At 57.8% G+C, this 24252-nt stretch overlaps 1 protein-coding gene across 4 annotated transcripts; it reads left to right on the forward strand.

Annotated features, from left to right (window-relative positions):
• The first annotated feature begins 14 nt into the window (after positions 1-14).
• On the forward strand, positions 15-23546 carry IRX1 (iroquois homeobox 1). Of its 4 annotated transcripts, none has more exons than XM_086362462.1 (4): positions 15-536; positions 3356-4376; positions 4899-4971; positions 22363-23546. In XM_086362462.1, exons 1-4 carry the CDS (start codon positions 258-260, stop codon positions 22367-22369), a joined length of 1380 nt encoding a protein of 459 aa, XP_086218588.1. In that variant the 5' UTR covers positions 15-257; the 3' UTR covers positions 22370-23546. The 4 variants fall into 4 exon arrangements, with proteins under 4 accessions (XP_086218588.1, XP_086218587.1, XP_086218586.1 ...); XM_086362461.1 differs by lacking the exon at positions 22363-23546 and adding an exon at positions 17767-18893; XM_086362460.1 differs by lacking the exon at positions 22363-23546 and adding an exon at positions 5280-5730.
• The last annotated feature ends 706 nt before the right edge of the window (positions 23547-24252 follow it).

A 24252-nucleotide genomic window follows, 5' to 3' on the forward strand; every position in this document is an offset into this window, starting at 1 on the left:
AAAGCCGCGCCGCCGAGCGGAGGGCGGCCGCCGCAGTCGGCGCGCGATCGCGGAGCCGGGCGCAGCCGGGAGCCGGGCGCCAGCGAGCACCGGGCCGAGGAGCAGCCACCGGCCCCCGCCTCCGGGCCGGCCCGAGCGCGCCCGGCCGGCGGCCCGCTGCCCCCCACTCCGGCACCCGCCTTCCCTAGCCCCGCGCCTAACCTCCCCCGCCTCTTTGATACTTGCCCGCCGCCGCCGCCGCCGCCGACTCCGCGGACATGTCCTTTCCGCAGCTGGGCTACCCGCAGTACCTGAGCGCCGCGGGGCCCGGCGCCTACGGCGGCGAGCGCCCGGGGGTTCTTGCAGCGGCCGCCGCCGCCGCCGCGGCCGCCGCCTCGTCGGGCCGGCCGGGGGCGGCGGAGCTGGGCGCGGGAGCCGGGGCGGCAGCGGTCACCTCGGTGCTGGGCATGTACGCGGCGGCCGGCCCCTACGCGGGCGCGCCCAACTACAGCGCCTTCCTACCCTACGCCGCCGACCTCAGCCTCTTCTCGCAGATGGTGAGTGCTCCCGGCCCGCTCTCACGCGTTGCCCTCCGGTGGCGCGATCAGGGCGCCCGGGCCGAGGGGGCGGGGGCCCGGGCGGGGAGACCGAGCGGCCCAGTCCGGCGGGGCGGAGGCGGCGGGGAGCGCTGAGAGGCCGGCCGGGTAACGGCCAGGCCCGTGGGCCTGGGGAAGCGGGGAGTTGGGAGGCCTGGGCCGCTCGGGGGGTCCCAGTGGGAGTAGGGAGGCCCACGGAGCAGGCCGGGGGCCAGCGGCCCGCGCTGAAGGTCGGGAAAACTCGTGCCCGACGCCCCCGATTCGGTGGCGGCCGCGGCGGGGCAGGCGGGCCCTTTGCCCGGCCGCCCCTTCCCGGGCCGTGGGCCCCGCTGCGCGACCTTTTCAGCTTTGGGGCCGGGACCGGAGACTCGATTTTTCCTCCTCTCGGGCAGAACTCGTGCGGTTGTATTCCGTGCACCCGAGGGAACCTTTTAAAGCGAAATAGAGGCGGTCAGAATAAGGCTAACAATGGAGATCGGACGGGCCGAGGGGGTCTCCAAGGCCGGAGTGCAAATTTGAAATTTAAAAACAAAAAGGCGAAATAATTGTTGGCGTCTGAAACGGTGTTTGCTTTGACTTCCGTAAGTTGTCAAAGTTTTCATTTCATTTGCACCGAAAAGAAAAGCGCTTTTCTTCTTGCGTTATATAATGGAGGATTAAAAAGAACAGTGTCCCTAGGCTTAAAATAAATGCTGTCCTCTTAGCCTCTTGTCCCAGTGGGTGTCAGATATGGGGGTGGGGTGGGGAGTGTGCTGCAGATTGAATGCTCCGCAGGGCCGTTGGTCTAAGGGATCCATTTCTCTAAGGTCTGCCTGCGAAGTCTAGTTTAAAACTTCGGACTGCTGGGGACTGCACGCCGGGCGCAGGGGTCGGGGAGGCAGCCCCCTCCTGCTCTGCTGCCGCAGGGTCATGCAGTTTGCAGGCACCCCCCTCCCCCCCGCAGGTCTCCCCTCTCCGCGAAGAAGAGACAGAAAATAAACACCCGGCAACTGTACAGGAGCAAGACGGCCGGCGTGCTTTGCTGGAACTTTTCTTGTAGTTTTGAAAAGAAAGCCTATTTCTCTGAAAGCGACCCCAGCTGCCGTTGAGCTCGGTTGCTCTGGAAAAAGATCAGCTCCCATTTTGTTCTGGCGGCGGGGATGCCGGGGAAGCGATGAGAGATTTACAAGGTATCCTTTCAAAGAGAATTCCCAGCAGAGAGGCGGCCGAAATGTCTTCCTTACAGTTACAACCAAAATAATTAGAAACGTGCAAAGGACGTTTTGCAAAGATTAGGCAGAAAACGAAATCTGGCCAGAGAAACGTTGTCTGTGTGGTTTCGACCACCGAACTAAATAGTCCAAGAAATCTTCTGCTTTTTGCAACTTTCTCAGAGTCGGAGGTCCCCGTCTGCTAACACAACTCGACAGTTTTTACATGGAGATTTTCTGTTTTAAAAAAATATATATATATATTTTTTTAAACAGAAAATTTGAATACAGTTATGTGCCATTTGGGAAACCTACCTGTGTTTGCGCAGGAGGGTGGGGGCCCTGCGGTGAGGACCCACTCCTATTGTACTGTGGTTGGAAACAGAGATGCTTATTTTTTTGTTTGTTTTAATGGCAAATTATTTAGAAATCCACCCCCCCCCCCCAAAGGTATGTGTGCGTGTGTGCCTGTGTTTCCTCCTGGACTCCTGTCCCTTCTTGGAAAGAAAGCCTAAATCCAAACTCGAATTCTAGGCCGAGGTTTTCCAAGCCCTTACGGTGGGGGATTTGGAAGTCAAAAGATAAAATTGTGAGTGAATGTCTGTCTGGGCAATTTATGGTAATAATGAGGCCTAATGAGGTTGTTAGAAAGATAAAATGTTATTTACCAAAAAACCTGGTGGGATAATTTGACTTGCTGTGTTTTACTACCGATGATAAAAAGAATATTGATTGCAAATAAATCACCGCCTCTAAATGCCTGCAAACAGTTTGTGCTTGCTAGCTCCTGATCAAAGTCAAACTTGAGAAGGGGCCGCGGAAGCGGTTCTGCTTCGCGCAGCCGGCGCTCGGGGCCTCGCGTTAATGTTTTACCGGATAAGCCTTCTTTTTGTATTTAAAAAAAACAAACGGTGTTTTTGTTATTGTTGTCGATCCCGGCCAGGATTAAAATTTTAAATTGCCCGTCACCCACTATAGACCTTTAAGTGCGGGTGAGCCATTCTATGCAGATTTAACTTGGGAGCTAAAAGGAGTATGCTTTCATTTTAAATTGCTGGCGGATTTGGATTCTCTGAAAACCCGGGACGGTTTATTTTGTTTGACCCCCTCAGGGTAGAAGGGAGGGGGGGCCTGGGCTCTCGGTCCTCCGAGTTTGGAGAAACTGTTTTATCAGCCCAGTTAAAAGGTTTTTCCCTCGAGCGAGTGTGAGATAAACTTGGAAATCCAGGCTTCTGGAGTGGTTGTGGGAGGTGGGGGTGGGGGCAGCAAGGGCGGCCTAGGGAAATTCTGGGGGCCCCCGGCGCCCGCTGTGGTCTTCGGAGCACATTTCGAGGATTCTGGAACTTTTCTTGAGTGACCAAAAAAAAAAAAAAAAGTCTCGGTGATTGGCGGAAGCGCCGCTTCTGGGGGCGGTTTGTGACCTGACCCCCTCTTCCAACCCGGGTGGTGCATTAGGGTAGGCTTCCTGCTCCGGAGCAGGCTGGACTGTCTGCCCCCGGCTCGCGCAGTTTCGGGGACTCACCTCTCTGTCTCTCTGTCTCTCTCTCTGCCGCTTTCCCCCTCCTCCCTCGCTGGGCCTTGTGGCTGCAGGGTTCACAGTATGAGCTCAAGGACAACCCCGGGGTGCACCCCGCCACCTTCGCGGCCCACACGGCTCCCGCCTACTACCCCTACGGGCAGTTCCAGTACGGGGACCCCGGGCGGCCCAAGAACGCCACGCGGGAGAGCACCAGCACGCTCAAGGCCTGGCTCAACGAGCACCGCAAGAACCCCTACCCCACCAAAGGCGAGAAGATCATGCTCGCCATCATCACCAAGATGACCCTCACGCAGGTCTCCACCTGGTTCGCCAACGCGCGCCGGCGCCTCAAGAAGGAGAACAAGGTGACGTGGGGCGCGCGCAGCAAGGACCAGGAGGACGGCGCTCTCTTCGGAAGCGACACCGAGGGGGACCCGGAGAAGGCTGAGGACGACGAAGAGATCGACCTGGAGAGCATCGATATCGACGAGCACGACGGCGACCAGAGCAACGAGGACGAGGAGGACAAAGCCGAGGCGCCGCGCGAGCCCGACGCGCCCACGGCCCTCGCGCGAGACCAGGGCTCGCCGCTGATGGCCTCCGACGCACTCAAGCCCCCAGACTCGCCCCTGGGCTTGGCCAAGGAGCTCCCGGAGCCCGGCAGCACGCGCCTGCTGAGCCCTGGCGCTGCGGCGGCGGGCGGCCTGCAGGGCGCGCCGAACAGCAAGCCCAAGATCTGGTCGCTGGCCGAGACGGCCACCAGCCCCGACGGTGCGCCCAAGGCCTCGCCGCCGCCGCCTTCCGGCCACCCCGGCGGCGCGCACGGGCCCCCCGCGGGCTCGCCGCTGCAGCACCCCGCCTTCCTGCCCAGCCACGGACTGTACACCTGCCACATCGGCAAGTTCTCCAACTGGACCAACGGCGCATTCCTCGCACAGGGCTCGCTGCTTAACGTGCGCTCCTTCCTGGGCGTGGGCGCGCCGCACGGCCCGCACCTGTCGGCGCCGCCCCCGCCGCAGCCACCGGTCCCCGTGGCCGCGGGGGTGCTCCACGGCGACAAGGCCTCGGCCCGTAGCAGCCCCTCGCTCCCAGGTATGGCACCCAGGGGCATCCGCCCCGCCCCAGGCCAGGAATCTGGGAACCAGGCGAGCCTGGAGCGGAGGGGAGCACTAGCCGGGGAGGGGGCTGGGGCAAGGGGAGCACTAACTCAGGGGTGGGGTGGTGGAGGGGATCAGTGGCCCAGTGGGGGGGGGGTAGAGGGGAGCACCGAGGCGGGGGGAAGGCGATGTATAGGGGAGCACTAGCCCGGGGAGGATGGCGTGGAGGGCATCACCGGCCAGGAGGGGCGTTGGCTGGGGGCACTGACTGCCCCGGAGGGTGAGACCCAGTGGCCACTGGGCTGGGATTGAGCCACGATTCCTGTCTGAAGTAGAGGAGGGAGACCAAGGCACTCGGCTCCCCGAGAGAGCCTTGCTCACTCACTGGCTTGCCCTGGGGGTCGGGGGTGTTTCTGGAGGCACTTTCCAGGGGCGGGGAGGGGGGAGGCCCAGCGCCCCTCCTCAGCACCCCTCCCGCGTCTGGGTCCTAAGCTCGGTGTCTCCCCCTCCCTCCCAGAGAGAGACCTCCTCCCCAGACCGGACTCGCCGGCGCAGCAGTTGAAGTCGCCCTTCCAGCCAGTGCGCGACAAGTGAGTGCCCGTGGGCCTTTACTGCTGGGCTGGGGGTGAGGGGTGGGGGGCGGTATCGGGGTCGGGCAGCCCGTGTGGACCGCGCGCGCGCGCGCCCTGGCCCGCCAGCCCCGCGGCACCCCAGCCGGCTGGCGGAGTCCACCCGAGTTTCTCCCGAGCCGGGAGCCGCGCCGGGCCGGCGACCCCGCGCCCCCTCCCCGGGCTCTCGGTGGGCAGAGTCCTCCGGCCGGGTTCCAGCTTCCGTCCACTGACAGCGCTGTTCTTGTCTCGCTGTTTCCCACCCCCCCCCCCCCCCCCCACCCCTGCAGCTCGCTGGCCACGCAGGAAGGGACGCCGCGGATTCTAGCAGCGCTCCCGTCGGCCTGATCCAGGGTCGTCTCTGATTTTCCCCGGGGGGAGGGGGGAGATCTTTGGGAGGGAAGGGATGAGGGAGGAATTAAGACAAAAATTTCAGACCGGTGCAAAGGACAGATCTGGCCACGAAGTCGAGGACTCCCATCCATCGCTTTCTGCAGAAAGGGGCTCCTCCGACCCGAGCTCCGCATCCAGGCAGCCCGGCCGGCCTGTGCCCGAGGCTCGGTGGCTGTCACCGTGCTCCGGGTGACTATCGGTTCGGTAAATGCCCCCACCACGTGCTTGTGTCTTCCCCCCCCCGCCCCCGCCCCTTCCTGTATATAGAGTGATTTCAGATTGTAAATAGCGCGTCAGCGAACTTGTCTAAATCATATATTTTTGTCTAATAAACTAAGCGAAATGGTGGCCCCTGCTCCTGCTGCTGTGTGTGGCTGGGCGTCGCCGCGGGCGTCCTCAACCCTGGAATCCGAAATCCTGGCAGGGGGCTTCTACTCCCCCTGCCTGGGGAAAGGGGCTCCTGGGGAGTTTCCGCCCCTGAAGGCCGGTGTTTCTCAGCCTTTCCGCTGTTGTTGAATTTGATAATGTTGTTACCAGGGCAGTTTCTGGTTGGCAGTTCAGTTCCTTGCAACTCTTACAGATTTATCTGGGCATGCCTTTCTCAGGACATAAATGAGTTCGGTTTTAGGCAGTTTATAAAACGATTTTTTTTTTTTTTTAAGTGGGAAACGATGGGCCGGGGGGAATGAAAAGAATTTTCAATCCTGTCCCCAAAGGAGAACTTCTATTTGAAATCAATTTATAACCAGTTGTCTGAGCGGTGCACTGCGGCGTCGGGGTGTTTCGTGGGTAGAATGAGGACATAATGGAGTATGAAATTTTGCTTTCAGTTTATTTTTTAGTTATTTGGCTAAATCACACTCGGATAAATTGGAAGTTTCTTTTTTTTTTAAACACTCCTGCTGACAGGCCAGGGATGCAGCTAGGTAGTTCTCTGGGCTTGAGCAAGGGGGCTGCTATAATGGCGGCGGGGTGGGACAGTGACAAAGAGGGCAGCGGGCTTTGGTCTCCATGGGACGCCCCTTTAAACCCAGGCGCCCTGCCCTGGGCACACCCAGGGAGCCGAGGAGCCAGTATCGCCCAGATGGCCGCCGCGCTTGGGAGGCAGCCGGAGCGATGGTAGGAGACAAAGCGGGTGGAGCGTGGACGCGCGGCTGAGAGCCGGCCAGGCGCCTGCGGGGACCGCAGCGGTCAGGACTGGGGCGCTCAGAGCAGGGCGCGCAACCTGCGCTTCCAGAGGGTGCCGGACACTCGGCATTGAATTCGTTAGCGCTGAGAAAGCAAACGTTTATAAAACCGCCCGCGAGGATGGAGGGAGGCCGCGGGGTTAGCCGTCCGCCTGGGGCCAAGGCCGAGTCCCTGGTGCCGAGCTGGACATTTCCGACCCCCAGCCCAGCCTCCATATTCGTCCTGGAGCCCTCCAGGACCCGCTGTCCCCGGGGGCTACTTTCCTCGGCGAGGATCGCGGCTGAGGGGACGGAACAGGCGGGGTGCCGTTCCTCTGCGGCGGCGGAAGGGGCGCTGGCTCAGCGAACGAACGGGGCGTGCACACCTCTGGCTCCCCGGCCCCGGCGCCCGCGTCCTTCTCCAGCGCGCCCCCAGCCCCCATCAGTCTAAAGGAAGAGGTTTCCGCCGGGTCCCCCAGGCTGGAAGGAGCCCGAAGGGGCGAACACACGTGCGGGGGTGGGGGAGTGCCTGGGTGGGGAGCAGAGGGGCGGCCGGGGGCCGGGCCTCGGAGCCGAGGGGCCGCCGCGGTGGAGCCGCGTCCGGTCCCAACCGACGTGCTCGAGGCGCCCTCTATGGGTTGCGGGCGGGATGGGGGGCTGATGGAGGTGTCCTTCCTGGGGGTCCTCCTTGGCTTTGGGGCTCTGCTGTGGGCGACAGGCTCGAATGATAATGGAGGGCTTTCTCTGTGTTCTAGAGCGCCGCCTGGTTGTTTGAAATGGAGGGGGGCTTGCGGTGCTGGGCTTCCTGGGTAGGCTGCTGGCATGGGGTTGGTGGGGGGTGGGCGGTGGGTTGTTGAGCCAGGAATCCCCTCCGGCCTTTGCCAGGAATCCCCACTGGGCTTTGTGAATCGGCAGAGGAGCTCTGACCTGTCCTCCTTGCTAGGACTTGAGGGGTGAGACGGGCCCTCGGCTCTCAGTCCAGAGTCCTTGGGCAGAGCCTTGGGCCCGCGCCTTGATCTCTGGGAACCAGGGTATCTAATTCTGTGTCTGGGGAGGGGGCGCACCTACCAACATTGGAGGAGGCGCGCTCTGCTCCTCTGATGAGGGTTGGAGCTCCCAGCCCACAGCCAGCTTGCTCTCCAGGTGGGCAAGGCGTTTGCGGAGACTCCTGATCGCCTCTGGGAGGCTGCAGGTGGGACTCGGGTGGGCCCGGGAATCCTCTGTTCCTGGCCCAGCTCCGCCCTTTCACCCCTAGCCTCCCAACAGTCTAAGAGGCTGGTCCATGCCTGCAACTCTGCTTTCAACCCAGCTTTCCATTCTTCATTTTTCTCCAGTACACTTGGGACCCCGGGCCACACTGTGCTCACCAGGGGCTTCCGAGGCGTCAGAAGCCTGTGGCCAGAAGTCTGGAGGGTCTGTGCTCCCCTCCTGGGGACCGAAGCTCCCACCAAAGAAATCAGATCGCCAGCCTCAGAGTTATTTTTTTCCTCCAGTGAAGAGCTGGACATGAATTTTTAATCGCGCGTTGAAAGGCATTTTTGTCCTTTGTGTGGTATTTGTTTACATCTCTCCAGTGCCTGCAGCCACCTAAGGGCGTGCACGCCAAGGGTGTGCGGTGCCCACAGGGAGGCCCTGAAATACCTGGGAGCGGACCTGGAAAGCGCCTTGGCTTTAAAGCAAAAGTGGAAGTGTTTCTGGAACTTTCTGTGTGTGCAGAGGCTCTCTCTCCTGCCTTCCTCCCACCCCTGCCCAGCACAGTTTTGTAGGCTGACAGTTGTCTTATCAGGAGACCCAACCTGACTGTGTAAGGGTGACGGACATCCGCTGGGTGAAGGCTGGCGACTTGTCCTCCCTCCTCCGCAGGCACCGGGCTTCCCACAGAAAGGACCCCCCTGCCAAGTCTGAACAGCGCACTTCTGTCTTCCTTGGGTCTTATTTGAGGGAAGAGAAGAAAGAACACATCTGGTTCCGAGACCTCCTCTCTGCTGCGGACCGGCAGCGGTATTGGGAGATGTCCCAGGTGTGGTCTTCTAGACCAGCCCCCTCTCCCCATTCCTGGTTTGAGGACTTGGGGAGCGGGTTGCCAGCCGTGTCTGAACCGATGACCCGCTAGTCTCTGAGATCGTTCCCACCACCCTTCCTTCCCTCCCTCCCCCGATCAATTATATTCACCACCAGCACATTTATTTCGCCTGCGATACAGAGAATTCATATTCATATCTTGGTTTTAGTGGCCTGACACTGATTAATGTAATACTCACTGTGACTCCAAGGGGCCGCCACCCGATGAATCATGCCCTATAAAGTTTCAGTTGTCCTTGTCGATGGGACTCGGCCAGGACGCTCGGAAGCCAGAGGAGGAGGGGGGAGAAGGAGACAGTGAGGTCAGGATGGGCCCTGGTCCTTTCCCCAGATGCTGGGGCCTTGGGGGGCCTGAGCCTCCCTCCTGAGCCGAACCCTCTTTCTGGTCCTGGCCCTGGGGTTCCCTTCCCTTCCCCGTACCAGCCGTCCCGAGGTTGCCAGGTAGCCGAAGCAGGGTCAGGCTGGGGCTGCTGAACGCGCTGGCGAAAGTGACGGGGCTACCTGTGACCAGTAGGAGCAGGGTTTTGCCTCTGGGGCATCCGAACTGGAGGCGGGGAAAGGGGGAAAGGAAGCCAAGTCCAGGGAGGGTTGCTGGTGGGGGCAGCGTAGCACAGGTTTGGGGTACACAGACGGCAGGGCCTTGGAAGGCCTGACCAGCCTCCGGCGCTCTCTGCTCGGGGCCTGGACCACTGAGGCCCCAGCGCAGGGATGCAAGTCGGCCAGGCACTCAGGCTTCCTGGGACCACCGAAAGCCAGACAGAGAAGGCTCTGGTACCCGCCACTGAGCACGCAGCCTGTGCCTTGTGGGCCCGTGAGGCGCCAGGCCCCAGGGAGCCTCCTGCCTCACCTCTCCACCACTGCCCCCCGCAGGATGCGGCTCCAGGTTTGGGTTGGGGGTGTGTGGGGGGGTGGCGGTTGGTGACTCCAGGGTTAGGTGGCCAGGGGGCACAGCTGGGAGGTAGAGCGGGTGAAGCCTGGGGTGGTGACTGCACCCCACCACCTCGAGGGGTCCCCTGAGTGTACGTGGAAGGAACCGGGCCCCGGGAAGGGCCTCCTGGGCGGGGCCATCCACCTAGGGCCCTGGGGGGGGTTGGTGACTGGTCTCTCCACGGAGCTCAGGGCTCTGCTGGGGACAGGAGCCTGCAGGTCCGCCTGGGGCCCCGCCCTAGTCTTAGCTCCCAGGTGCCAGACCTCAGAAGGTCCTCCCCCAGGGATCGCTGGCCCAGCTCCTGAAGCTGGACATGTCCCCTCTCCCTCCCAGGACAGACGTCTGAACACGGGCCCCCCTGGGGGGAGTGCGGGGGTCAGAGGGCCTGGCCAACCTGGCTGCACAGTGCTTTTAGAGACCCCAGAAGTATTTTACTTCCTTTTCAAATAAAAAGTGTTTCTTTTTTCGGTGGAGGAGAACGTGTCAACAAATATGATCCATAGATTCATCTTTAAAATCCAGCAGCCTTCACACCACTTTATTTATCTCATGTTCTGTAGAGGAGCAGGCCCAGGGGCCCTGCAAGTCACCCTGGGGCAGAGGACCCAGAGGGCCCCAGGAGTGGCCTAATATTCTGGAACTGCCTTAAGCGGGAGGTCAGAGGAGGAGGGGGGCCTGAGCTGGCAGCAGGGGGGCGGGCGGCTGGCAGCCCAGGGAGGGAGGTCCCTGGGGTTGCTGGGCCTCAGGGCTGCCGCTCCCCGCCCTCACCAGCACCCCCTGCCCGCCTCCTCAGGCGGGCGCAAGGGCAGCCCTTTCTGCGGCTGCTGTTTGGTTTCTGAAGACGCCACGGGTGTCTCTGATCCCCTAATCCATTTATCCAGCGTCCTGAGCACTGGCTCAATGCAGGGACACAATGGCTCGGCCGCACAGGGGGCTGGGGTGGGGGCGGCGCACCCAGGCACCCCTGCCCCCGCCCCACGGTCCCCACCGTCCCCAGGGTCTCCTGCGGTGGTGGGAATGACACTGAGATGGTTTATGTCTTCTAAACCGAAGGGCTTTTATTCTTAATTCCTTCTACTTGAAGCTGCCCTTTCCGATGGGATGATGCCGCCGGGGTTCCTCTGCTCGGGGAGGGGCTCAGGCTGGCCAGGGCTTGGGGGGGCGGGGGCAGCCGCGAAGGGTGGGGCTAGGCGAGCTGGTCACTTGCAGCCTGTCCTCCCTGCCTCTGTCCTGCTTGCTTGTTTGTCGCTGCTGTGCCTGGCTTGTTACTGAATTTTAAATGTATGCTTAATTGCCGGGTCCTCCAATCGCTGTGGCAGTGTCTGAAAATATTAAATACATCTGTGAGATGGTGGGCACCAGAAATTAAAAAAGGTGCGGGCTGCGCTGAATGCTAAGAAGATCTCACAATGAAGTGATTAACATTTTTATGAATAAAATTAATCACGCATTAACTCTGCGGGCACAGTACATCTGAAAGCCAAATGTGGCCCCACCAGCCCCCTTTCTTACACCGGAGAACTTCTGAGGCCTCCTGGGCCCAGGGCAAACATCCAGCCATTAGGAATCTCGGAATATTTATGAGAGGATGTGTCAATAACAGCTATCTGAATTTGAGGCAAGGAAAAGAGAAACTCCAAAAATACCACCACCGCCAACCATATAACAGCCAGATTAAAAAAAGCAGGCGGCAATTTTTTTTTTTCTGTCCTTTAGCAAATGCTTGGTCAAAACCGGCCTTTTCCGTGCTTGGCTATTCCTTTGGGGTTGTGTGGACCTGGGCCCCAGAGTGCAGCAGGCGGTGATGGGTTCCCCTCCCGAGAGCCCTTGTCCAGGAGGTCAAGGTGCCTGGGGACATGGATGGAGCCCAGGGTGGACCTCCGCGTTATTAAAATTTCCAGCCTCGCAGATAATCAAGCACGGTTTCTCGTGTGCCCGCCTGCCTGCTCCTCCGTTCTCATCTCTTGCCTCTGTGGTTTTGGGATTATTCCAGCAGGCTGTACAAAGGGAAGCGAAGGCATCTACAGTGTCGCTCTGCAGCCCTGGTGACCCAGCGGCCTTGCCAGTTTGTTGGGGCTCCCAGCTCATGTGTGGAGCAGAAGGTGGAATCAAAGCTGTGCGTCTCCTCCCCTCTGTGCAGCCCTCTTTCACCGCCGTGGCGAATCTCTCCCAGCTCCATGAACCAATCAAACAACGGCCCCTGTTTGAGTTGATATATTAATATTTACTGAGGATTTGCCAGGTCGGGGCTAAGTGTCAGCAGATCGCTAGGGCTGTCCTGTGGGAATAATTAAACAAGTCTCGCCGCACTCCATCCTCCTAACATCTTTATTAATCTTTTTCGTTTTCCCCTTCCCCCTCCTGAAAGAGTACATTGAAATATTGCTTTTGCAACCTTGGAGAAAGGTTTAGACTAAATAACAGGGAAAACACGGTGTGGGCGATGTGTTTAGCTGGGTGGGTCTCCGGACCCTCCTCTGGCAGGTGTCTGAGGGGAGGGAGGTCCTGGTGGGTGACTTATGGCCCAGCCGTGGTGGGTTTCACCTGCCTGGTCTGACACATTTATCCTGAACAATCCACCAGAGACAATCCTACCATTTCTGAGATGCGGGCCACACCCCGGCCGTGCCTCGTCGTCCACTCTGCAGAGCAAGGGGCTGCCAGCGGTGGCTTCTGGGTGTCTGCCTTCTTCTGAGTGATTATAGGTTACACTTAGAACAAGTTGGACAATTGTCTTTAATAAGCTTCGTAATTAGTGTCGGGACGCCTCATTACAAGTCATTGCCTGTAGCAGTCCTGGGCCAAACAGCCCTTCTGCAATCTGATTTATTTTTTATCAGGCAGCAGGGCTGTCTGGAGTTTTTGTTTGTATAATGGGGGCCTGCACCAGGCCCCCAGTGTAAAAATACCACCAGGAAATTAATTGCTTCTGTGTGGATCCACCGCAGATGTGTCCTGTTGCTCGGGATGGTATATTTTTGACTTTGCTATCCTGGGGTGAGTAGTGGAAAAAAAAAAGAAACACAATATGAGAGCCAGCAATGCAAACATATTAGCATCACTGTGGATTCAGTGTGGCATAATTGAAAACATGGGGTTTCAGGGGAGGATGTGCAGGGAGAGGTCAAGTTTCTGGAAAGATTTTCTTTTTTTTTTTCCTTCCTATTCTCTTTCACAATTTTATTGATTTATTTGTTTGTTTATAAATGGATATACGTATGCCTTCTAAACAGACCCACCCCTGGGCAGACACGTGGCTGGGATGTCTTATAATAACAAGCTCTGATGGAGTGGCTGGTTCCCCGCTCTGAGCCTGAAAGCGGGGCCCTGGTTGAGGCCCACGGTCTGACGCTCTCACAGCCCAGTCTGGGCTGCGTGTCCAGGCTCCAGCCCAAAGGGGCCTCCGGCAGCTCTAGATGGGTCGGCCTCGTGTGTGCTCCACCTTGGCATGTGTGTGCACGTCACGTGTGAACAAGCCATGTGCACAGATCTTTCTCCTATGTCCTCAGCGCCCCTCCCCGGGCCCAGATATAAATTAATACTCTTTCATCACACGGATTGACCCCTACATTCTGATGAGGTTGCAAATGCCTCCCCTCACTTAGCACATTTAAAGGATATTTTAAGCCTACTTCCTGCCTAATTAGGACTTGTCCCTGGTACGCTCTGTCCTTGGCACCGGACGTTGTTGTCGGCGATTCTACACGGATCTCCGCACGAGGGTGGATGTGTGGTCCCCATGCTGGGTTGCTCAGTCATGCCCGACTCTTGGTGACCCCATGGACTGTAGTCCGCCAGGCTCCTTTGTCTGTGGGATTCTCCAGGCAAGAATGCTGGAGTGGGTTGCTGTGTCCTCCTCCAGGGGATCTTCCTGACCCAGGGTTAAACCTGCATCTCTTAGGTCTCCTGCATTGGCAGGCGGGTTCTTTAGCACAAGCACCGCCTGGGAAGCCCGTATAGTCCCCAGGTCCTCTGACTTTTCTAGAACAGTTTGATGAGCTTCATCCTCCTCTTCGTCTGTTTTGAGGCTGTGTGATGTCTGCTTTTCATGCTCAGCTCTGTGTCGGGATGGAGTTTGTCAAATTGACCACAGCCGACTCAACTTATTTATGGAAAAAAAAAAAAGCGCAGAGGTGAAGGCGGACCGCCTGATGTCATGATAAAAGTCATAAAATGCTGAGGATTGGGAGGGAAGATAAATAGGTTTCCTCCACGGAAGAACAGATTGCTGTGACTCTGGGCTCCTGTAGATGCCACAGACGCTTCTGCAGAGACGTCGTCTCTAGAACGTACCCGGCTGGCTTAGCAGGATCCTGTCCCCTGAGGACTCTAGCAGTCCCTCCTGGGGTTCCACATCACTCTGAGTACTCAGGTCTCATCGACAGCGAACGCGTGCAGGCGACAGGTGGGTGGGGGCCCCCCAACAGAGCTGCACGCCAGGCACCCCTTGCTGGTTGCGCATGAGGACACCGGTGGGGGTCAGGGCCTGGGGGCGCCACCTCCCAGTGTCCAGATGAAGCCAATGGGTGAACTCGGGAGCAGAGGCGGTGAGTGGGACCCAAGAGTGCCCAGGGTGGGGTGTGTGTGTGAGAGAGACAGGCAGACAGTGAGAGGCAGAGGTTGAGAGAGGTAAACTCACAGAGATGAAAACCCAGACCCACGTGTTTCCCTCACCCCGGGTTCCTCCCCAAGCCTCCTTTCCCAATACCTGTCACACCCGCCCCTCAGGGAAAGGTGTTCAGATGCCTGTTTCCCAGCAGCTCCGGCCGGCTCCTGTTTCAGCAGGTGATGGGGGGCGGGGCTGGTCTTTTGCATTTTAAGTCACGGTCATTCTGAAAGCCAGGTGGAGCCTACACCTGGAGGACCATAGCGTGGATCCCAAGCTGCACTCAATCCCTTCCCATTAAAGAATCAGCTGGAGGGTCACCTCTCCTGCCTCACTGATCCTGAGCTGCAAGGGTCTAAGCTCTGCAGGAGCACACAGACCCGTTTTCGGTGGGCAGAGTCGTCTGCGTTCTCTGGGGTGGGGGGGTGGTGCATCGCGCAGTGCGAGCTCTGCCTCTGGGCCAGCCCCGGGGTTCCACACGCCTTGCTGACGTCTGTGCTGAGCTGCCCGGGGAAAGCGGACCTTCCCTGACATCCTGCCGAGCCCATGGCCGGCGGGGCCATGCATCAACTCCCAGAAGTGAAAAAGGAAGTGGTGAAATGTTGCCCGTCCCCGGTGGGTCCCACATCCGTCACACCAGCAGTCTCTCCAGACGCTTCCTTCCAGGATCTCCCCCAGTTCCGAGCGTCGCGGGTTCGCCATGCCCGACATCAACCTGTACGTGTGGACGGCGTTTTCTCTTTCACTTGTCATACAGTCGAGAATCAAAAAGTAGACGACAGTTGCTCCAGTCATAGCCAGATGCATACAGGGGTGAGGCCGCCTCCTCTGGTGAACAGCGAGGCTGCGGGCGCCTGATGGGAAACTGTTGTCCCTGTCCCTCCGGCTCCAGGAGGGACGAACCACTGTGGGCAGCGTCATCCGAGGAAAGCTGGGTGCGGCCCACAGCCGGCTTCCACCCTCAGGGCGGGGAGCCAACTACAGCACCCTCTTTAGGGCACGAGTCTTGAATCCGAGCACCCACTTGGCTGTGTGTTTTCCCTCCTTTCTTGCCATGGGCCATGTCGCTTCAGTCGTGTCCAGTTCTTTGCAACCCCATGGACTGGAGCTCACCAGGCTCCTCTGTTCATGAGCTTTCCCAGGCAAGAACACGAGTGGGTTGCCCTTTCCTTCTCCGGGAAATCTTCCCCACCCAGGGTGCGAACCTGCATCTCTTATATCTCTGGCATTGTTTTCTCTCCCTTCTTACCCACACCTAAATGTAAAGATAGGAAAGAATGTCTCAGCCAAGTTGGAGACCAGCCTCATCTTTAAGGACTAAAGTTGTTTTCTCCTGGGAAATACTTCTTCCCATTTCTAAGAAAGAAAAACAAATTAAGCTATAAGGAAGATGCTCAAGACCTTCCCAGGCATCAAATAGCTGTTAAAAAACAAACAACATTTTGATAAGCTAAGTATAAGTGGATCAGAAACATGTGGCTTTGGTTTTCCCTAAAAGGCTTACTTTGAACCCCAAATATTTTTAGAAAGTTTGAGGTGTCCAAATGCTCTTCATTTGGGAACACCCAGCCATCATTTTAAGGGAATGGACTCGATACACATGTTTCTAATCTATTTGCAATGATGAGAGTCAACTGCTCATTTTGGAGAGCTTTTGATGTGCAGGCATCCCTCTGGGCTTTAAAAAACCCTCCTGCAGCATCCCTTCCCTCTGACGGCAACTCCGTCTTCCCAGAGTTGCAGAACTGCTCGTCACGCCACAGGTATCGCCGCACGTCTTCCGCTTCCACATCTCGGGGAGGATCTGATCCGTAATGATGCCTTTCCCGTGTTAGGAACATGTGGTCTCGGAAGGAGAGGTGAGGAGATCTCAGGGCAGGTCGCTGTCACTGCTGACCTGTTAGGGGTGACGGTCCCCCGCGGCTGAGCTGCGGAAGATGCTCTCTGGACGTCCACTGACGGAAGGACGTGCTGACGTCACGTTCATTTTGGTGAGCCAGGAGCCAGTGAGCTGCGGCCCCGTGTGATGGTAAACGCGATTCACGTCTCGGGTAGTTAACACCCACCTGCCCAGCACACAGCCTCGAGGGGCGACTCCAGGGTGCCCTCCGGTCTGGGCATGTGAGCCGCACGCACACGCGGGCATAGAGTGTGGGATGAGAGCTCATGGACACAAACATTATCATCTCGGCCTAAATTAGGATGAGTGTTCATTCCTGACGCTTGGAGCTCCCTGGCTCGGTGGTTAAGAAGCCTGCAATGCAGGAGACGCGGGTTTGATCCCTGGGTCGGGAAGATCCCCTGGAGAAGGACATGGCAACCCATTCCAGTATTCTTGCCTGGAGAATCCCGTGGACAGAGGAGCCTGGTGGGCTACGGTCAACGGGGTCTCAAGAGTCAGACATGACTGAGGGACTAAACAACGATTCCTGACATTTAGGGAATGACTGCTGCCTGCGGACAGTGTAATTTACGTGTGATAATAGGGAAGGGGGGAGTTATTATTTTCTTAATTTTAGGGGTGCAGGCCTGGGGTCAGGAATCGCCCCAGAAGCCCAGGGTTCCCATGACGCTGGCTGCCAGAACAGGATGGAGAGGTTTCCAGGCTCCTTCCGAGCCCCTGCACCCCCGTTGTCAGAGCCCCGCGTCTGGGGACGGTCACATGATGTGTGCTGCCACGTGGTAGAACTTCCCCGTTCCATCAGAGACCTCTGTGGCCCCCAGATCCTTCGCTCACCCCTGGGGATGGAGCCCATCCTCCCGGAGCCGAGGCATTTCAGAATCTGGTTGTCATTTTTCTGTCATCAGGAGGCGAGGCTATTTTTCTTAGTGTCTTTTTATGCCCAAATACGACAAGCTGGCATGTAATTTCCCACACTTTGTCTGTGGGAAGAGGACCTGGCTTCCCGCGGATGCAGACATCGTGTTCCGTGTCAGCCAGGGCGCCTACGGCTCTGAGGACTCGGGGAGCAGTTCATCATCTCGGTTGTCCCTGCTGCCTGCCCCGCGCATGGAGATCCTATGCTCCTCCCCCTCCTCATCCCTTCCTCCTCCTCCCTCTCCCTCCTCCTTCCCCCCCACATTCCCCCTCCTCCCTGCCTCTACCTCCTCTCTCTTCCTCCTCCCTCCCCCTCCTCCCCCTCCTCCCTTCTCCTGTCCCCCTCCTCCCTCTTCCCTGTCCCCCTCCCCCCTCTCCCTCTCCCTCCTGCTTTACAGCCCCAGCTGGGTTTGTCTCACGTTCATGAGACTTGTAGACTCCCTCGGGCACAAAGATCCTACATCTGCAGGTAGAAATGTGAGCCCGCCAGGTTGCAGTGAGCTTTCTAAGGACCCACAAGTCCTCCTGTGGATGGAGAAAAGGGAGATGTTCCCAGGGAGGGGGCCGCGGTGGCCAGCAGGTGTTTCGGGACAAGAAGCGGGGGTCCTGCAGGGACGACGAGGAGGGGGCACGCTGACCGGGGTGCGGGTGCCTCTCCACCACAGGACCTGGCTCGCTCACCCCAGCTTCCAGGTCGCCCCTAAATGGACGGCCTTGTCCTCTGTCCTGAAACCCGGAGACCCTCAAGGAGAATTTACTAGAACCTGCTAAAATTCGCCCCTAGGAGCGATGATTCTGTTTCCAGCTGGATCCTGGGCTTCTGACCTAAGCATGTCCCAAGTGACCTGTTCCCTGCGAGACAGCCCGTGCCGACCTCCGGGGGCCTCGTGTTCCATCTGGACAGAGACCATCTCCGCGGAGGGCCCTGCCCGTGGGGCCAGCCGTCCCTGTAAGAGGGGCGTCCTGACCGTGAGGCTGTGGAGTAGCTCTTTGTGCCCAGTGGCTTAAGGACATCCCGGAGCTACCCACGACTTCGGCCACTTCGCTTGAAATCAGACACTCCATTCTGGTGAAGCGGCTCAGGTTCGTGCAGGGATCGGAATGTTCCAGCAGCCAGTTCCAAGGTACTGGAAGGAGAGCAGGAGGCAGGGCTCCCTGGGGAGGCTGAGCTCGGGGAGGGGTGTGCTCAGCCAGCCAGTTAGCGAGCTCCTTCCCGAGGATGTGTCCTCATCCGCGGGGCTTCTCTTCCGAAGGTCCATGGCTGCGGCTGCCCAGAGTGCCCCCATCGTGTCTCCCTCCCTAGTACTTGGCTTTCTGGGTCGGGGTTGGGGGGGGCAGGAGCAGGCGGGGGTGTCCCTGCGTTTTAAACACCATTACGGGACTCTGGGGACACATTGGCTGGTCTCCTTCTTGGAGGACCCAGTCCCCGCCATTTTCAGCAGACACGGCACGTTCTATGGTAACTTTCCACGAGCCTGCGGTGGTAGGCCCTCTTTCTGCTGGTGGCGAGAACATTAAATGCAATTTGCTACTTGCCTTTAGCATCTTAGTCCATCAAGAGAGCATTAATTGGTGGCATGAGGGCTGTCCCCTGCCCCCGGGGCCTGGGAGGGGTGTCTTTGGGGAGTTCTCAGAGATACAGCATTCCTGTGGCTTTTGGATTGGTCCCTCTGTGTATCAGATGAGATGCTCTAAGAACAAGAACAACTGGGGACTCTGTTCCTCCAAGTGCGGTTTCCAGCCCTTCTGGTTCATGCCTTCGGTGAAAACAATTAACTTTTGTATATTTCAGGATACAGGCAGGACCTTGTGGAAATCTTAGTTAATTATGTGCTATATTAATGTTATATTGATTATGTTATTGCCTGTAAATCCAGTTGCTTAATAAAGCTGCAGTCATTTTGCAATAAAGTTGTGTTTGCAGTCAATTAATGGGTGTCTGGGGGCAGACAGCTATGTGCAGGGGGGCGTTGGCGGGAAGAAAAGTTGTCCCAGGGCTGAAAACCAGAGGAGCCAGCAGAGAACATCAGTTATTTATGCACACGGAGGAATGTAGGTAAGTGTGTGTGCACAGTTGGGCGAAGTCCAGAGGAAAGGCGTATACCCCGTGCACTTATTTTTAGCACAGGGGTCTGGGGACTTGTGAACGGCTGTCTGTATGGGCAGACTCTCCAGGCACTGGGGCAGTGTCTGTACGTGGAGCAGGGTAACGCTTGGTTTAAAGAAGCCAGGTGGCTGATAACCGCCGATATTGAGACCGTGTGAAGGCAGGGGAGCAAAGCATGGTTTTGTTGCTCATCATGCTGACTTCCACGTCAGAGAAGCACATCCCCGGGTTCGCAGGAAATGCCACAGCCCCTCTGAAGATCACATTTGCCATGAATACCATTCGGCATGTGGTCCAGCTTTTATCTCTCTAGCAGAGATTGCATGTCATGATTTTCACATCTGATGCTAAACTTAGGTCCCTACAGAGTAAGGAATAGCTATTTCTTTCTTTCTCATCTCTAGGGATGTGTCCAACATGGGTGTCCTCAAAACAGAGTAGGAACTGAATGTTGAAGCTTTACGAATATTGTTTTTTAAATAATACACCATAGCAAATGAAAGATGAGCCATTCCTCAATTCAGAGAGATTAATTGATCCTTCCTATCAATGAACGTTCTCTATCAATCAAATAGTGAGGCTTAGGTAATCTTATTCGGAGCAGGCCGATGGTACTATCGTGATAGGGTAGCCTCTGTGTGTGTTCAGTCGCTAAGCTGTGTCTGATTCTTTGCGACCCCGTGGACTGCAGCCAGCCAGGCTCCTCTGTCCATGGGATTTTCCAGGTAAGAACACTGGAGTGGGCTACCATTTCCTTCTCCAGGGGGTTTTCCTGACCCACAGGATGGAATCCAAGTCTCACAGATTGCAGGCAGATTCTTTACCAACTGAGCCAGCATGGGACCCCAAGGGTGTCATCGAAGAGTGTATAATCTTGTGATCTTACAGTGAAGGGCGTGTCAGTGACCAGCTTCCTGTCACAGGAGGATCCCCAAGGACCCAAGTTTGGGGGTGACTAAAGCTCCCTGACTCCAGCTTCGGCTCTTGTCAGTGGCAAACAGCTTTCACCCGTAAGGGAGAATGCAGTGTTTCCTCCAAAGCTCGGTGGGTCCTGCCAGTGAATTTTTCCTGTGGGCTCGTCTGTGCCTGGGATCTGCTTTCCCTGGCGCTCCTCACTCTGCGAGCTTGGCCCACCCAGTCCTCAACTGCAGGCAGATACCCATCCCCAGGGGCTCCACAGGGGCATCCGGGTTAGATGGTTTCTCGCTGTCTGTATTCCAGATGGCAGTTCACTGCCAAATGTCCAAACGTCCTTAGTAGAGAATGAACTCTCCACTTCAAACCAAACTCAACATCTCCTAGGCTGCTGTCCTTTCGGCTCTGAGGACCACAGGGTGATGAGGGAGCCTGTGGTTCTGTGAAAGGTGCTGAGGTGTGGAGCGGGACTCCACTCCATCTGCTTTGAGAGAGAAAGACGCTGACTGTCACCAAACGAGCTCAACGGCTGAGTGTTCACTGACGCCCAGGTGCTAGAGCTGAGAGAGGAGCAGAGACCTTCCCATCGAATCTAACAAGCCTGAGTCTTCTGCTCAGGGGCTTCCCCTCTGTGGCGGACCTGTGCGCAGCCCAGGCGTCCCCTCCTGCTGTGGAGAGCAAAGCCCCTCGAGCCAACCAACCGCCCTCGAAGGTGTCGGCAGCCTCCTTCATCTTAGCATGAGTCACAGTCAGCTCTGGGATGGCTGAAGACTGAAGTGGGTTTTTATACTCTTGAGAACAAATGTGGGAAGAAGACAGCCAGCGTGGGAGTGGGGTGCGTGCCTAGGATGGGTTGGGGAGCAGAGATGGAAGTCTTGGGGGGCAGAAGCCCAGCCTTTCTCGGGTTAGAGGGGCCCGTGCACTGGGAGGCATTTCTATGCCCAGAGTTAGGGCGGCTGCTACGCCGAGTGCCCCTGGGCCCAGCCCTGCCGGGAGCCTTGTCTGTTACCACCGAGGCCAGGCACTTGCACGGAACCATCTATGGTCCTAAGAGGGAGAAGCATATAGACACCTGCACCTCCCCAGTAAGGTGGTTAGGGGACCCTCTGTCCCCGCCTCGGACAGGGAGAGATGCCCATCCCCCAGCTGGGCGGGGAGTCTGGGAGCTGCCCGGCTTCACGGCAGGCAGACGGCTACCCTGCAGTCCCAGGAAGGTGCAAAACGTGTCGTCACGCATCCACCGCAGCCCACCACGGACGGGAGCACAGACCAGCAGGAACGACACACGGAAATCACATGCACGCCACGCGGGGGTGGGGCCAAGACGGGCAGCACCTCTGGTGAGACTTTGGGAAAGGCGAAGTAAAGCGCTTCCCATCCATGTGCTCCTTGAGGTGAAAAGCAACCTCCGGGACACACTTGGACCCAAGGGTGTGCTTCCTCAGGGCCTCCACACCCGGACCCCACTGGAGGCGTGTCCTGAGGGGGTCTCTGTGCACCTGTAGTGCGATCCTCCCCGTGAGTGTGGCCAGGCCCCCTCTATCCCCAGACCTGACGTGTGTCAGCAGGCTCGGGTCTCTGATAAAAGCCCCGTGGCTTCCCTCACTTTCTAAATTGAAGTGATACAAGTCAACGTTTTGGCTCTGAAATGAATTTTTTAAAAGAGAGCTTTTGCAAAAGGTTAAGCGGCACGGGATCACTGGGCAGCTTGGAGAATGTCTTCCTGCCCCTTATTTGTATGATGGGGCCCCGTTCCCTTCAGGACAAGCACCAGGCGCCCACTAGGACCAATGCAGCCATCAGGGTGGGTGCAGAGAGGTGCCCGATGGTCCTGGGCTGGGCAGTGAGCCCACAGAGCAACAGGCACGCCAGCGCTGACTGCTTTAGGATGTCGTGTTTGATGCCGAGTTTATTATAATTTCCTTTAAAGCGCTGTCTTTTCCACTCCTCTCCCTCACTGCGTTTGTTCTGAAAGTCCTTCTCTGTGTGATTTTTCTGATCATTGGCACTTGTGGCTATTGTTCACTCAACAGTCACAACAAAACATGAGCTGAGAGACCGAAAGTGCGTTGCCTTGAGTTTTGGAGCCCAGGTTGGGTTATGACTTTTGCCTGCTCCCCGCCTCCGTGACGTCGTAGATGGGGACAAGGCGACGGGCATCGTTTAGAACCACGGACTTCCACCTGTTTTTCTTTCTTACGAGTACAAAGCACGGACTAACCCCGTGGCACAAGATTCAAATGCATGAAGTGCACAGACACATATACGCTCACACAAGCATTTGTGACTCAAAAAGATTTTACGAAAATACACTTACCGTCGCCTGGGCAGCACACTATTTTCCATCCTCTGTTTTAGATGCTGACTTCCACCGACTCAGTTTGTGTCATGACCTGTATCCTGGCAAACAACGATGACCTTACCTCCCAACAGGTAAAACGAGGCTAGAACAGGAGCCTCAGCGATCACACCGGTTGGCATGTTTTTTCTACCACAGAAAGACGTTCAAGCAGAAGATGGGCTGAGATGCTGGGGGCATTTCCTCTCCCTGGAATCGTGCGCTAGGGCAGGGCGTCTGGGCTTCGTGCTGCCCGAGGCCCAGGGCCCTCCACCTGTCTGCTCCGCCTCCTGGGTGGGTGGGTACAGAGGACATGTCCCCCCAAAGTCACAGGAAGCCTCAGAATTTACAGGGACCACACGCCTGGGATGTCACCCTGCAAGGAAAATGGAGGTGCCCTGCTGACGTCTGGAGTTCTGACGAGCAAGCCCAAGGATAGGTTGGTCCAGGCTGGCCCAGACCGGACCCCGTGTCTGTGAGGTTGTCACAGAGCCCAGCAGACAAGCCTCTCATTCCTGAATTCCTGGGGTGTCACCAGGGCTCTGTGTGCCCGTAGCCAGTGAGTTGTCGGTGGGGAGGGGCCGGTGGAGGGACTGAGGAGAAGGTGACCCTCAGTTTCTGCTCTTCACGCCCATCGTCCGCAGGACCCCGTGAGGCTGGTGGGATCGGATGTCTTCGGGACTCTCAGCAAGAGTTCGGACCTACGGGGATCCCGCTTGCATCTGGAAATCTAGCCGCCCGACCAGGGACATGTGAGAAGCAAGGAAGAGTGTGCTTGGGGTCGAGGCTGCCGCGGGGGTCCCCAGAACCTGGGGCCGCTGCCGTGTGCCCCCACCGACATGGAAGCCCAGCACATGGAGTGTGCCTCCTCGTGGATCCACACTCCATGGATGCGGCCACTTCAACCTCCTCCCTCCCCACTGGCCCCTAACCCCAAGCCCTAAGCTCAGCCCCTGAACCCCGAGCCTGGGACCCGTCCTGTGGCCTGTGACCCTGTGCCAAGGCCAGATGGAGGCTTCCTTCCTGCCAGGCCTCCTGTGCTCGCCTTCTGTCTCACGGTGGCTCTTCTGTGGATGGCTTGTTTTTTCTTTTTCTGTGTTACCTGGTTTGTTTATTTTCTCTCTCTCCTGGACAATTTTCATCTGCATGCAGACGTGTTCTAATGTCTCCCTTCTGAAACTTAAATAAATACCTTGCTGTCTCAGATCCCGTGTCTTCGTTCAAAACATCTCAAAACCGACACCACCCGGGGTTCGCTTCCCACTTCTGTTCTCCGGCCCGAGTTCCCCAGGATGAGGCTGCGTCCCTCCCCTCTCCCCGTGGCCTGCTCCTGCTGAGCCCACCGAGGCCCCCACTTCTGCAGATCCACACGCGGGTGCTCCCCTCCGTCCCCCTTTTCAGCCTCTGCCCACGGGCCCAGCCAGCATCCCACGTGCCGGGAGCTGGGAGCGCTCTGCCTTGGGGTTCTGGAACGGCTTCCTTTCCTGTTGCCCCTTCCCGCTCACTGGCCATCTCTTCCAATTGACTCCACCGGCTCCTCCCGACCGGGATGATCCTCGGGTCGTCTTCCGTCTGGCTACAGCCCTCCAGGCGCCCTGGTCCCCTGATGACTGCCAGTGGCCTCAGTGCACACGTGACTCCAAGCATCACCTCGCGCCCAGCCTCACTCACTCACGTCTGCCCTGCCTCTGCGGGGTGTCTGACCGACATTCCAAACCCAGAGTGTCCAGGGGAATTGCTGAGCGCCTCTGTCTCAAACTGCCCCCCACCCTGCCTCCCCTCTGAAATGAACAGGGCACCATCTCCCCAGTGCCCAGCTAAAATCCAAGAGGCTGCTTCTTTCCTGCACCCTGTAGCCTGTCCATCAGCATGTCCCTCTGGCCCTGGCCCAGCATGTCCAGCACGTCCAA

Source organism: Bos grunniens, chromosome 20 (assembly GCF_055505025.1).
Source record: "Bos grunniens cultivar Pamir isolate PY7600 chromosome 20, Bosgru_T2T1.0, whole genome shotgun sequence".
NCBI lineage: Eukaryota > Metazoa > Chordata > Mammalia > Artiodactyla > Bovidae > Bos > Bos grunniens.

Bases quoted from the DNA above. Each gene is read 5' to 3' on its own strand.
- IRX1 (XM_086362460.1), top strand. From the start codon at position 258: ATGTCCTTTCCGCAGCTGGGCTACCCGCAGTACCTGAGCGCCGCGGGG. The intron at 537-3,355 runs GTGAGTGCTCCC...TTGTGGCTGCAG, and splicing joins TCAGCCTCTTCTCGCAGATG to GGTTCACAGTATGAGCTCAA. The intron at 4,972-5,279 runs GTGAGTGCCCGT...CCACCCCTGCAG, and splicing joins TTCCAGCCAGTGCGCGACAA to CTCGCTGGCCACGCAGGAAG.